This window comes from Eschrichtius robustus, chromosome 1, assembly GCF_028021215.1.
Source record: "Eschrichtius robustus isolate mEscRob2 chromosome 1, mEscRob2.pri, whole genome shotgun sequence".
Taxonomy (NCBI): domain Eukaryota; kingdom Metazoa; phylum Chordata; class Mammalia; order Artiodactyla; family Eschrichtiidae; genus Eschrichtius; species Eschrichtius robustus.
This window is the reverse complement of record NC_090824.1, coordinates 47,811,858-47,826,552: the sequence shown is the minus strand read 5'-3', so window position 1 is coordinate 47,826,552 and position 14,695 is coordinate 47,811,858. Positions and strand designations below refer to the sequence as shown.

Sequence of the window (14,695 nt, the reverse complement as noted above, 5' to 3'; positions counted from 1 at the left end):
ACCCATTCTATAGGTATTTCATTATCTACTGTCTCCAAGCAACATGGTCCTGAATGCCATGGGGGACAGTAAATGATATATAGCTCCATGGTGACTCTTCCTCAAATATTGGGATACCTGTATTAACTAAACTTATATTAGATAACATTCAGAAATAAAATATATTTATCATACTCTCATCTTTCTTCCCTTTACTAGAAGAACTAAATAGGGAGACAAAAGATGAGAGTCTGAATTATAAAATAACAAAATCATTTCAGATCACTCATAAATAGGTTAAATATTTTAAAATAAGATAAGTTTGCTAGTGATAACAGTGTTTTAAATCTTCATTAATTCAAAAATTATAAACCGATATTTTCTAAATTAGAGACTACTAGTTTGTAGGTAGGGAAAAAAGTAGGTTATATGATGAAAAACATTTGATATCCATCAACCCATATAATTGTTCATAATTTTAGAATAAAGAATAATATCCTTCTAAAATAGCCCATTTAAATTCTAAAATTTGTGTGGAAATGCAAAAGACCCCAAATAGCCAAAGTAATCTTGAGAAAGAAGAACAGAGCTGGAGATATGCTCCTGACTTCAGACTATACTACAAAGCTAAGTCATCAAAACAGTCTATCACTGGCACAAAAACAGACTCATAGATGAATGGAACAGAATAAAGAGCCCAGAAATAAACCCATGCACTTATGGTCAATTAATCTAGGACAAAAGAGGCAAGAATATACAATGGGGAAAAGACAAGTCTCTTCAATAAGTGGTGTGGGAAAAATGAACAGCTACATGTAAAAGAATGAAATTAGAACATATTCTCACACCATATACAAAAATAAACTCAAAATGGATTAAAGACCAGAAGCCATAAAACTCCTAGAAGAAAACAGGCAGAACACTCTTTAACCTGAATCATAGCCATATTTTTTTGGATCTAAGGCAAAGAAAACAAACACAAAAATAAACAAATGGGACCCAATCAAACATAAAAGCTTTTGTATAGCAAAGGAAACCATCAACAAAACAAAAAGACAACCTACTGAATGGGAGAAAATATTTGCAGATATAACCAATAAGGGGTTAATATCCAAAACATAGAAACAGCTCATTCAACTCAACATCAATAAAAACAAACAACCTGATTAAAATATGGGCAGAAGACCTAAACAGACATTTTTCCACAGAAGACATATAGATGGCCAACAGGCACTAGTCATCAGAGAAATGCAAATCAAAACCACATTGAAATATCACCTAACACCTGTCAGAATGGCTATCATCAAAAAGACCACAAATAAATGTTGGTGAGGATGTGGAGAAAAGGGAACCCTCATACACTGTTGGTGGGAGTGTAAATGGTGCAACCACTATGGAAAACAGTATGGAGTTTCCTCAAAAACTAAAGATAAAGCTACCATATGATCAAGCAATTCCACTCTTGGGTTTATATCTGAAGAAAGTGAAAACACTCATTCAAAAAGATACATGCACCCCAATGTTCATAGCAGCATCATTTACAATAGCCAAAATATGGAAACAACCTAAATGTCCATCAACAGATAAATGGATAAAGAAGATGTGGTATACACATACAGTGAAGTACTACTCAGCCATAAAAATAGGATGAAATTTTACCATTTGCAACAACATGGATGTACTTGGAGGGTATTATGCTCAGTAAAATAAGTCAGATAGAGAAAGACAAATACCGTATGTTATCATTTGTATGTGGAATCTAAAAAATAAATGAATGAATATAACAAAACAGAAACAGACTCACGGATATAGAGAACAAACAAGTGGTTACCGGGGAGAGAGGGTAGAGGGGGTATTAAGATAGGGGTATTAAGAAGTACAGACTCCTATGTACACAGTACATAAACTGCAAGGATATATTATACAACACAGGGAATATGGCCAATATTTTATAATAACTTTAAATGGAGTATAATTTACTAAAAATTTTTGTATCACTATGTTGTACACCTGAAACTAATATAATCAAATATACTTCAGTTTTTTTAAATGTTTAATTAAAAAATAAAATAAAATGGCCCATTTATTCATTTTTTCTGATACTAAGAAAGACCTGGAAATATATGGCCCCTCTGACATAAATTGGCATCAGCAAATCATTTACATGTATGCTATTTACCATTCTAAACTTCTGGAAATCTACATAAAGTACATGTTTACTGTGCTTCATGAACTATCATTCACTGTTTTAACATCTTAACAAATGATAATTGCTTAACATTTTTTATATTAATTTTGTTTACCTAGCATCATGTCCTGTTAGCTATATTCTACAAAATACTTGGAATCTACTAATATCAGGTCATCATTTTTAACCTTATTATAATCTCAATGTGATTGAAGCACCTGGTTGTGTTTATATGATGCATTGTAACATTCTGCAAATCTGGGACGACTGCTGACCTTTAATTCTTTCCTTGTTCAGCTCAACTCCCTCTCACACTCATTATTTATCCCAGCCCATGACCTTTTAGATTACACTTTCTACCCTGTCCCCATTCTCTTCTTCATTTGAACCTTTTAAATGTCTTCACTGAAATCTAGCTTTTTCCAGACAACCCTTTGTAAACACCCCATCTCAATTTGTGGGAAGAACAGTCAGCCAGTTTTATGTTTCCCAGTACTCCTTCTGATGTTATACCATCATCATCTCTCTTAAACCCATGCCATCTGATTAGGTCATCACTGGCTATAATAATAACTTCCACTTTCCTGGATGAATCATCACTTTCTTTCCCCTGGCCCTGTCTCTTGAACATCTATAGATGTTCTTCAAAGCCCATATTGATAATGCATCCAATGTCTCTCAATTCAGTGGCTTCTCAGAGCTCTAAAACCCTCCATTTCTATTTGAGCTACTCAACAGCATGACCACACCTTGGATCAACTCTTGAAAATGAAGCAATTCTTTCCAACCAGTTTCTTCTCTTTCCCCTTATACATCTGGAATTCATCCCTTTATATGTTTTTTACCCTCATCCTAACCTTTACTCACTTTGCCCCTTTTGTTTCCCCACTCCATTAGCTTCTTTTTGATGTCGTTTGCATTTAGAACCTATGGTCAGTCTAGTATTCCTCATCCCTTGACTTTGCTGTGCCGATGTGGTTCACTCACCCACTTTTTCTTTCTCTACAATAGTTCCACGTGTCTAAATAGTTCTGAATTTTTGCTTGAAAAATGCAGTGTAGTTATTTGAACTTTTTATAATGGCATCTTTTTTTTCTGTTAGAATGTTTCAATTTTCAAATTAGGAACCCTTACTGACCACATATACTGTCAACTGCCTAACTTTATCTGGACCTCTCTGCTTCTCAATATAATCTTTAATAGCCCTTCTATTCATGTGTTCCAAATGTTTTCCATATTCCAAGGGCTTAAATCTAACATCCCTTCTGAGGATATGACCTTGCCTCCTACTTTACTAGAAAAGAATAGAATCCATCTGCCAAATTCTCTCATCCATCTTCTTTACATCAAAATGTTGTGTCTATGCTACATCCCCATTTTTTTTTTAATGAATTAGTTCCATCCTTTTCTCCCCCTTTTTTTTTTTTTTTAATTTTTATTTATTTATTTATTTATTTATGGCTGTGTTGGGTCTTCGTTTCTGTGCGTGGGCTTCCTCTAGTTGCGACGAGCGGGGGCCTCTCTTCATCGCGGTGCGCAGGCCTCTCACTATCGCGGCCTCTCTTGTTGCGGAGCACAGGCTCCAGATGCGCAGGCTCAGTAGTTTTGGCTCACGGGCCTAGTTGCTCCGCGGCATGTGGGATCTTCCCAGACCAGGGCTTGAACCCGTGTCCCCTGCACTGGCAGGCGGATTCTCAACCACTGCACCACCAGGGAAGCCCCCCCATTTCTTATTCTAGCAAAGAGAGGTTTGTAGATTATTTTAAATTTTCTGTGCAGACCTCCAAGTTTTTCTTCAACTATCTTTTCTACCCTCTTGGCTCAATAGTATGTGTTTTCCTTTTCAGGGCTGACCTGCCTCACCTAGAGCCTTCTTTAACAATTGAACTCTCCTTTCCTCACTCCCACTCTCCTCCATTTACCATTTCACTCCCTCTAGTTCATTTTCGATCAGCAGATTATTAAATCAGAAACTGTGAAAGTCTGGGATTTTACCCTACTTGAAAGCTGACAGGTTAGCCTGCCACAGTTTTATAATACATATACCAACAGAAAACAGAAGACCCATGGGTCAGAGAAAAAGACCATTTATTACTCATGGCAAAAACACAAAAAGCAACCAAAGCAATGTTTTGAATCAAGCGCCCAAGCCCAATTCCTGTAAGGCAACACAGTGAGAGCCAGATGTTACATGTGTATGCAGCAAGGTGTGTTACAGGAGAGAAACCCCAAAATGAGGAAGACAGACAGACCTTATCTTTACTCTGGAATGTAAGCAAATCTCCACCAAGGAGAGAGAGGAAGACTTTACTCCCCTGGAATATCTCCAGGGAGGGAAATGTTTTCTATATTATACCAGTCAGGAGACAGATCTTCCCTCTGACCCTAAGGTAGACACTATCTCTAATTTTCAAGGATGTTTGCTGTGCAAACCCCTTGCATAGTAGAAAACCTGGCATGCAGAAACCTGCAATATTCCAATACATGATTTCCAATACAAATTTTCCTTTTCTTATCTCCTATCCTCAAATATATCTCATATAGTCTGTGCTTACTGCCTTTGTCATCTTACTTCCTTGCATTTTTTCCTGTCATTCCCCTGAAAACTATTCTCTTCAAGATACCTCAATCAAATGGTTGTTTCTTAATTATTCTTGACTTTTTGCAGAATTTAACGAAGGCTGAACTTTCTTCCTTTCACCTGTAAACTACTCCACTGCTGTGACTGGTCTGATTCTTAAGTCTGTGTCCTTTGCTCATCTCTCTTTTCTTCACTTTTTGGGCTTTTTCATTTTGACTATTAAATGTGAACATATCACAGGTTGATTTCTCATTCTACATTTGTTCCCCCAAATATATTCTACTTTGAGTTGCAGCTGTCACCTCTGTAGGTGATTGTGATTTACTTCTTATATTCCAAAACTCACCTGCCATCTCTATTTCTGCCTATATCTAATAAATTTTAAAACTAAGAATCAATTCTATGACCTGACTTTTTAAAATTGTTGTCAGTGGGACTTTCATTCTATCAGTTCTTTAGATTCAAAACCTGAGAATGAGATTGCGTGGACTAACTCAAATGCAACAGTCTTTTAACTGGAATTCTTTATGCCATTCTAATCCATTGTCTACACTGTCACCTAAGAAATCACTTGAGCATAAAATCATATTACAGAGTTTGTGGGAGTTAAGGTCTAATCCTTTGACATTTTTATACAAGGTCTCCATGATTGGACGACTGCTTTCCCCCTTCAGTTTCTGCTTGTGCTGTACTTCCCATCTCGCCCACACCACAACAACATGCCAAAGTACTTGCTTTGACCTAAATTCACAGCTCATTTATTCAAACATTTTCTGAACCTACTGTGAACCAGGTATCATGCTGGGCACTGGGGCTATACATATGAGTAAGTTACAGTCTCTCTTAAGAGGGGAATAAAAATGTAAATAAATGCCATAAAGTATGATTTGTAATGCAGGGATACAGAGTGGTTTCCCTCTTCCTAAGGCACTTAAGGTGACAACATAAAAAATGACATAGAATAAGGTGTTGAAGGATGAGTTTGAATTTGCTCTATGACCATGAAATCATATTTCAGGTAAAGTAAAAGCATGTACAGAGGCACGGAGATGTGAAATTAAACCCCTTATTTGAAAGTTGTAAATAATTCATAATGAGCAGACCATAAGATTGAAGATGGGGATAAAAGGATATAATGATGGGGAGGTGGAACTAGGTGATAAAAGACCTTTTCTGTATCAAAGGAGTATGGGCTTTTTCCCGGAATAGTATGATCAGATTTACTTTTTTAAAAGAAGGTGTTCCATCATAATAATAATTTATTCAGGCAAGAATGATTGATAGATGCTAAAACTAGCGCATGGAAGTTTGACGAATAAAAGATATTTACTAGTCTCTGAATACCTCTCCACATGATACTCATTACAGTGGGAAAAACAGTAGCTTAACCGTGGAGAAACCTGGTAGATACCATCTTAACCAATGATCAAAGTTAACATCACAGTACTGGGACAAATCAACATCAGGAACCTCATGATATAATGCACTGAGAAGAATGCAGCACCATCATTTCTGTGGTATTCCTACCAAAACGCAAATTCTGAATCTAATGAGGAAACATCTGATAAACCCAGTGAGGAGCATTCTACAAAATCACTGGTCTGAACTCTTTAAAACTGAATATCATGAAAGACAAAGGGGAAAAATGACAATTAAGGGATTAAGTATACATGAAATCTATGTATAATGTATAATCTTGGATTTTTCCCTCCCGTAAATGGCATTTTGGGGACCAAATGGCAAAATCTGAGTAAGGTCTGCAGATTAGATAATGGTGTTCTATCAGCATCCAATTTTATGATTTTTATAATCATACTGATTATATAAGAGAATTTCTTTTTTAAGGAAGTATACATTGAAATATTTAGAGGTAAAGGGGCATCACATATGCAACTTACTCTCAAATGATTTTTTAAATCATCTGTAGAACATGTTCATGTATAGGACATGTTTATAGCAGCATTATTCACAGTATCCAAAAGGTAGAAGCTACTCAGGTGATCATCAGTGGATGAATGTTTAAACAAAATATGATATGTACATAAAATGGAATATTATTCAGCCTTAAAAGGAAGGAAATTCTGACACATCTACATGTGTGATGTCATGGATGAACCTTGAAGACATTATGCTGAGTGAAATAAGCCAGTCACAAAAGGACAAAAATTGTATAATTTCCCTTATATGAGGTACCTAGAGTAGCCAAATTCATAGAGACAGAAATTAGAATGGTGGTTGCCAGAGGCTGGAGGGGAGAGGAATAAGGAGTTATTGTTAGATGGATACAGAGTTTCAATTTGGGAGGATGAAAAAGTTTTGGAGATGGTTGATGGTGATGGTTGCACAACAATGTGAATGTACTCAGTGCAATGAAACTGTACATTTAAAAACGGGTTAAATTGTAGTTTTATGTCATATATATTTTAGTACAATTTTTAGGTAAAAATAAAACATGTAGAGAGGCGAGAATAAAGGAAAAATAGCAAAATGAATAGTTACCTTCTAAAGATACAGATGGAGTTAAGAATGGAAGCAGAGAGACCAATTAAAAGGCTATATAGTAGTAAAGACAAAGAAAACAGATGTATCTGAGGATGATTTAAGTGGTACAATTTGAGATTAATAGGGCAGTATTTTAGAATCCTCTATCACATCTAGCTTGTTAACAAAATACAATAGATATGAGTAGACGCACAGGCTGCTATCTTTGCCTGAGCCTTTACCTGTCTAACACTCATTTATCCTTCGTAACTTGACTCAAATGTGACTTCTCTAAGTCCTGCCTGCCTGACCCTTTACACAGTCTCTCCTCTTTCCCCTTACCTCTCACCATTTCCTGCAATGAATTAGTCTATCTCCCTTCTTAGCTGTTGTGGTAGCATCTTTTGCATGGATGACATAATGTTTCAAAATAGTTGGTTTATCTCTTTCTTCCATATACTGAGCTCCTTGAGGGCAGAAACAGTTACTGTATGTATGAATCCATGGTACCCTTCATAGTGTGTGCTCAGTAACTGTTTGAATGAAATCAGTAAGTTATTGAGTACTTACACTGTTTTCCTTTATAATGTTCTGTACTTGCCTCTTTCTTTCCAGGCCCCCCCACACCCCACTCAAAGTTCATACTCTATTTCAGTAGTCTTGTAATTAGTCTTTCTACTTCTAGTCTGAAGTTTCTCTGCAGTTGCCTTACGTTGATGCCAGATTAATGAAATTCTGTGATTTGGAGTGCTTACATAAAAACCCTCCATATCTTCCCATTATCTAAATAATAAAGTCCATATTCACCAGTTAGGAATTGAGACCTTCCACAGTATGTTTTCAGAAGTTACCATGTTTATTTCAAATTCTACTTAACCTACCTGCTTAACTTTATTCATCAAATATTTGAGGACCTGCCTTTTGCAAGGCTTTATGAAGAAAGTAAGTTTACTAAATATGATCTCATCTTTGTGTTCATTTTTTGTTCCCTTCTTTCTTTTTACTATTTTATTTCATCTTAGGGGTAAATAATATTGGGAGAACACTCACCCATATTCATATTTAAGTAAGTTGTTCCATTTTAAGACAAAACATGAGTGATATAATGAAGTTTAGAATAGGTGGCAAGCCATCCTGCCCATTGTCTGGCTTATTTGCAAAACAGAAACAGACTCACAGACTCAGAGAACGAACTTATGTTTACCAAGGGGAAGGGTAGCAGGGAGGGATAGTTAGGGAGTTTGGGATTGACACATACACACTGCTATATTTAAAATGGATAACCAACAAGGACCTACTGTACAGCACAGGGAACTCTGATTGATATTCTGTAATAATCTAAATGGGAAAAGAATTTGAAAAAGAATAGATGCATGTATATGTATAACTGAATCACTTTGCTGTACATCTGAAACTAACACAACATTGTTAATCAACTATACTCCAATGTAAAAAATAAGTTCAATAAATGTTTAAACTGAATTAATTCTGTTTAAAAATATAGACATTTAAGATTATACCATAGAAAGTTATTAATTTATTGTATTAAACCTTTGGAAATCTGACTATTTTTTCTTCAGCGTAGTTCAACTGTTAACTTTTGAGTTTTACTTGCTATCTATTATTTGTGGTATCACTTTGAAACACAAAATCAAAACAAATTTAAGAATAATATATTACACGTGTTTTCAAAACTTTCTTTCTGTACTCTCTTTATAGGTTATATGTAAAGTCAGATGTGCAACTGAACTTGACAAACACAAGTAAGTTTCATGAGTAGCAAGATCTATATATTTTTTCACAGTACACTTCTCAGGGTAGAAGGGCTTTGTAGTTGTGGGTGCCTTAGCAGTTTTATAGAAGATCAAGTAGTTAGATTAGTTCATAGGAAGTGAATTGAGTAATCTGGTCTTTCCCCTTCAGCAGTATTGCTGCCAAACACCTTTTTTTGCTGCTCTGTCACTGGCCCACTTCAGATGGCAGATGTTTTAGTACTGTTTCATAGGGTCCACAAATACTCAATATAGATTATGCTGTTTAGAGTAAGAATATATAGTACAGTTCCATGAAATAAGTAATATTTCAGTACTGATTCACCTCAAAAATGATATTGCTAAACCTGGGAATCAGAAGCCTTGGGTTTCAGACCAATTCTCCCACAAACTTGCCAGCTATGCAACTCATCTAACCTCTTGGTGCTTTGTTTCCTAAACTACTATAATCCCCTGGATGCATGGATAATTTCAAGGTCCATTTTGGGTTTCAAAGTATATAATTTTTGTTTTTATTATTTAATCTGAGAGAATATTAAGATCTAAACTTCTCAAACTAAAATCTTTGTACCTTGCGTGTATACTTAATAAAGATTGCTTGTTACAGATTACACATTACCTTCAATTTTTCCTTGTGTAAATTACTCCCAAAGGCAAACAGCATTTTATGATTCCCACTATTGAAAGTGACCAAAATGGAAGATATTAGAATGGCAAATAAATTTCTAGATCATGTTAATTTGGGGTATAAATGTATTTGAACTAGGATTACTTTCATACAGGAAGCTGTTCCAGCTACTTGATACAGACAGCCACACCTTACCTGAAGAGTTTAAAAATTAGAGGTGGTCCAATTTTTCTTACGGGGAAGTGGTTAAGCATTTTACTTTGGGAGTAGTTCTGTATGCATAGTAAATATTCAACTTTATAAGAAGATGAGGTAGTGATGAGTGTGTGAAACTCTACATATATTGTCCCTATGTTCCTCTTCAGTCTTGTTTGAAAGAAATGTTTGCTATAGATAATCAGATGTTCATAAAACTGAACATTGTTTAAACCACATTTCCCTTACCTCTTAAAGTTAATATTAGTGGTCAATTTAAATTTATATACTGTATATTAATTTTCCAAGCAAATTATAAAAACCTGATAATTCTTAGAATGGAAAGGTCAATGAAAATGTGCTCAGCAGTTACAAAAATGAAAAATTCAGGATTACTTGAATTAATGTTAAAATAGTCCAATATTATTCTTCCTGGTAGAGACAACTGAATTCAAGTCCACATGAGATTATTTTTAAATTAGTGCTTTAGAATCTCATGCCATTTTTAAATGGCTTAGATACTAATTTCATAATGGCAAAAATATCCCAAGTAACTCCGACTAATTATTAAATTTGTATTTAATGAAATTACAAGCAGTTTAAACTGAAGGAATTATTGTACTTAAAGTAAGTACACACTAATTCAGTATTAAGTTTAATTTCTCATTAGTTTTATAAACAGCTAATAAACTCATTTTTTTCTTTCAGAATTCTGTTGCATTTGGGCTTTATATTGGCAAGCCTTCTCTTTTTAGTGGTGAACTTGACTTGTGCCATGCTAGTCCACGGAGATGTCCCAGAAAATCAGTTGAAATGGACTGTGTTTGTTCGAGCGTTAATTAACGATAGCCTGTTTATTCTTTGTGCCATCTCTTTAGTTAGTTACATATGCAAAATTACAAAAATGTCATCAGCAAATGTCTACCTCGAATCAAAGGTAAGTATAGTTCTTAAATTTACACTTGAAAATCTAACTTCAAATCTTCATCCTATGAACCATATTTTAATGGAAATTTTATAATTCTTTAAAAAGCATTTGAATGTCAGGTACATTTTTGAGCGTGAAAGAATGATCACAAGAAATTAGAAGGTATTCAAAACTTAGCCCTTACAAAACAATGTTTTTTTAAAAAAGAAGCTCATCATGAGCATATTGTATTTTCTATGACTTATATCCTCTACACTGGAGGCTAATTAAATGATATAAACCAGAATTTATACGAATGTATCACAAATAGTCTAATATACAAAGCCATACTAACAACTTAAGATTTCATCAGTAAGAGTGACAGTATTGCCATTAAACAAATTTACCTCATCATGTCTATTCGTATTTGGGTTAGCAATGTTAAGATGTCAGTATTGGTAAAGGGGTGTTTATTTGTATAAAGGTTTAGAAAATGTTACTTCACCCCATAATATGAAGTCCCTATGACATTTGAAACAGCTAGTCATGTAACTAAATTTATAAATGCCTTGCTTCTCCCTTTCCTTATACTTTAGATCAGTAAACAAAAGCCAGTGTTAACCTATTAACAGAAAACCATGAATGTTTCTACTGTTGTTGATTGACAGTGTGGTTGAGTGATGAATCAGTGTCCCAATGTATGTATGGCATTGGATGTGGGGTATAGATGTATGGATATTGGCTCATAGCCCATCTCAGGCTGAGTTCCTCATCTATGCTTCCAGAGTGGCGTTGGGCTCGTTGGGCTTATGCATACATACAAGCTTGCTTTAATGTGGCCTCATTGCCTATTCACTGAAGATAAACAAGATAGTGTCTTAAACAGAACAGTCTTCTGAAATATTTTTAGACTTCTGTATTGTTATTATCCTTAATATAGTCCTACTAAAGTTAATTAAGTGCATGGTAATTAACTTGTCCTTTAATTTTACGTGGAGATGTTACCTTTATTTTTTAAACATATATCAGTAGAAATATAAATATAGAAATAAAAATAGAAATAGAGGAGAGAGAGAGGGACAGATAGACAGACAGACTTACTTTCAACCCATTAATCTCACCTGGAAAATTATTTTTTTCAACTTCTAAACTTTTACTTCCTAAAAGTTAAATATTTTAGCTAACTCTGGCTTCAGTTTCAGTGTTAAGAATAATGCACTCACTGTTGTTGTGGTGCATAACCTTTTGGTGTTATGAGGTAACACCAAAGCAACAGCACCTTTTCATAGTGTGATAACATCACCATAGAATCCATACCTCTTGTTGTCTAGTGATAAAGCATACATAGATGTGGTTGAATTTAAAGAGCTTCTTTTCTGAATACCTAGCAACTTTCTAAGTTTGGTTTTACTCACTCTGATATAGAAAATTCTCTGAATAGAGTTAAGTTGCCAGTCTCAGGAGGGAAGTTCATCTGATAACTCCTCCAGAATTATTTCAGATACCTTCCCCTCGCTATCATATGAAAGGTATTAAATTTAAAAGGTACATGGATTCAGAATTCTCTAGGAACGCTACAGAGAAACATGTTCAAATACATACCTTTAAAGGTAAATATAATATGAGATATTACATTATTTGTATTATATGTTCTGTAGTTCTTGGTCTTCCTAATTAGGTTATAAACTTCTTTATTCAAATAGTACGTCATCTTGCTTTCACATTCTCTTTGTAAAATCACTAGGCTCATTTTGTGTTTTGACTTCTATAACAACATATAGTCATGGCCATTTCTTTTATTCAATCAACAAATGTCTGTTGAGCATTTATATCCTCCACTTTCAAACTGACCTTGTTTCTTGCTATCTCTCAGAGAGTCTCCGTAAAGTTCAGACTTCAGTCTGTTTTTCTCTTTATTCTTCCTTCCTTCTTCTACATATTTGGTGATAATGAGATCCTCCATGATTTGTCTCAACCAATCTTACCTACCTTATTTCTAAATGGCACACAGTATGCTTCCCTGTCTGTATATCCTTAGGCTGCTTCATCTTCCAGGAATGTTTTTCCCTCCCAGTGTTCTATTCCTGTTTGTCCTTATCTTACCCAACTTTAGAGGCATAACTCTAATGTTACCCCTTTTTATGACCTCAGTTTGGTCCCTTCTCCTCCATCTCCAGAATAAAATTTAGAAATAACTCTCTATCTGAATTCTCTTAAATTTAATTTTATTCTTTTAGCAACTAGAACAGTGCTGTGATTTGATTCTTTTTCAAAGTAGCAACTCTAACGTGTGTTTTAAATATTAGCTATTGTCAATTTGAATAGTTTATTTCTGCTCTTTCATTTTTTAATTTTTGTTACTTTGTTCCATATCTGTGTTCTTATATAGATACTTAATTTATTATTTTGTAAACTAATAAAGGTATTAAGAGCAATATGTTTTCTCAAGTACTGCCTTGGCAGCTTTCCATAATATTGTTTTATTATAGCAACATTCTCATTTAATAAAAACAAAGAAAATTTTCCATTTGGATTCCAGCCATGTCTCAAATACTACATATTTACACATCAGTGCGAATTAGACATTATCTCTACATATAGATAGATACTATCTCTACACTCCCTTTGGTGGAAAGTCTAAAATTCAGATATCTGTCCTCTTCAGGCCCCTTAACCTCCATAAGAAATTATCAGTTTTGCCCTCTGCTTGATTGTCCATGCATACAAATGTGGCCTACTAAACAGTGTAGAATTTCTGTACTCCAGGTTCTTGTTAGAAAAAATTTACTATCAACTGTTAAATTCAAAGGCTTAATTGCTGGAAAAATTACCTGAAGGATGCACAGTCTGCCCATTTCCGTGTCTATTCCATATCTTCTCCTCTGCCCAATCCAGTTCATTACAGAGTTGTATTCTGAGACTCCATTGTACCCTGGATAGAATTGTCTTTCCCAACATATACTGTGACATTCTGCTTTGGCCTATGTCAAGAAATATGTACGAAATTCTTGTAAGAAACATTTATCTTAAAGTCTCTATTATGTTGTTAAGGATATTGTCCATACAATCAATGTTCCCTAGAAAAGATCTTTTCCTCCAATTCAGTACTAGGTAAAACATTATTGATTAAATTCTTCTTTTCCCTGGCTACTATGTTGTTCAGAGGCAAATATGTGACTCACCTTTATATCAATCGTAGATGACCTTATGGTATTCATTTTTGGTTCTGGGTCTACCTCTAGTTTCATCTCACTTTCTTACCCCACCTCCACACATTCCTATGTTTATTTTTTATTCTGTGTGTATCTCTGTAACTACTTCAAACTCTCTTTTGCAATGAGGGTGATATAAATAAAAAATGGGATTGGATATACTTTGGGATATGTTTATATCTCTTTTTCAGGTATATTGATTTTTTAATTAATATGAAAAGACCTTAGTGAGAGACAGTATATCATAGTGATTAAGAGCTGGAAACCTGGGGTCAGAGAGATAAGGATCTAAATAAATCCCATCTCCTGCTCATTGGCTGTATGACATTGCACAAGTAACAGTACATCTAAGCGTCACTCTCCTGATCTGTAAAATGGAAATAATGACAGTATTGATCTCGTAGATTGTTTGAGGGTAAAAGTAGTACCTACCTTATAAAGGTGTTATAAGAGTGAAATTAAAATGCATATAAAGTGTTCAGTATAATACCTCGCACTTGGGAATGTGCTAACTTATAAATGTTAGCCATTATTTTCCTAATGTGTACTAAGGGATGGTAATGTAGCTTCAGGAAGTTCTTGAATACCTGAAATTGTTGGCAAATTGTTTCTGGAGACAGATCCTATATATGTAATCAAATTCTCAAAAGGAATAGTGTAAAAGAATAAGGATTACTGAAGAACAGGATCTCTCTTTTAAATAATTTACTGTAATTTTATTTGACTCTATTTATATCCCATCCCACACAGAT

At 34.6% G+C, this 14,695-nt stretch overlaps 1 protein-coding gene across 1 annotated transcript in view; it reads left to right on the top strand.

Annotated features, from left to right (window-relative positions):
- GPR137C (G protein-coupled receptor 137C) overlaps window positions 1-14,695 on the top strand; it is a 52,213-nt gene that overhangs the window by 21,582 nt on the left and 15,936 nt on the right. Inside the window, exons 2-3 of the mRNA XM_068527362.1 lie at window positions 8,949-8,992; window positions 10,533-10,761. Of these exons, the coding sequence (XP_068383463.1) occupies window positions 8,949-8,992; window positions 10,533-10,761 (273 nt within the window). The remainder of the gene's footprint in view (window positions 1-8,948; window positions 8,993-10,532; window positions 10,762-14,695) is intronic.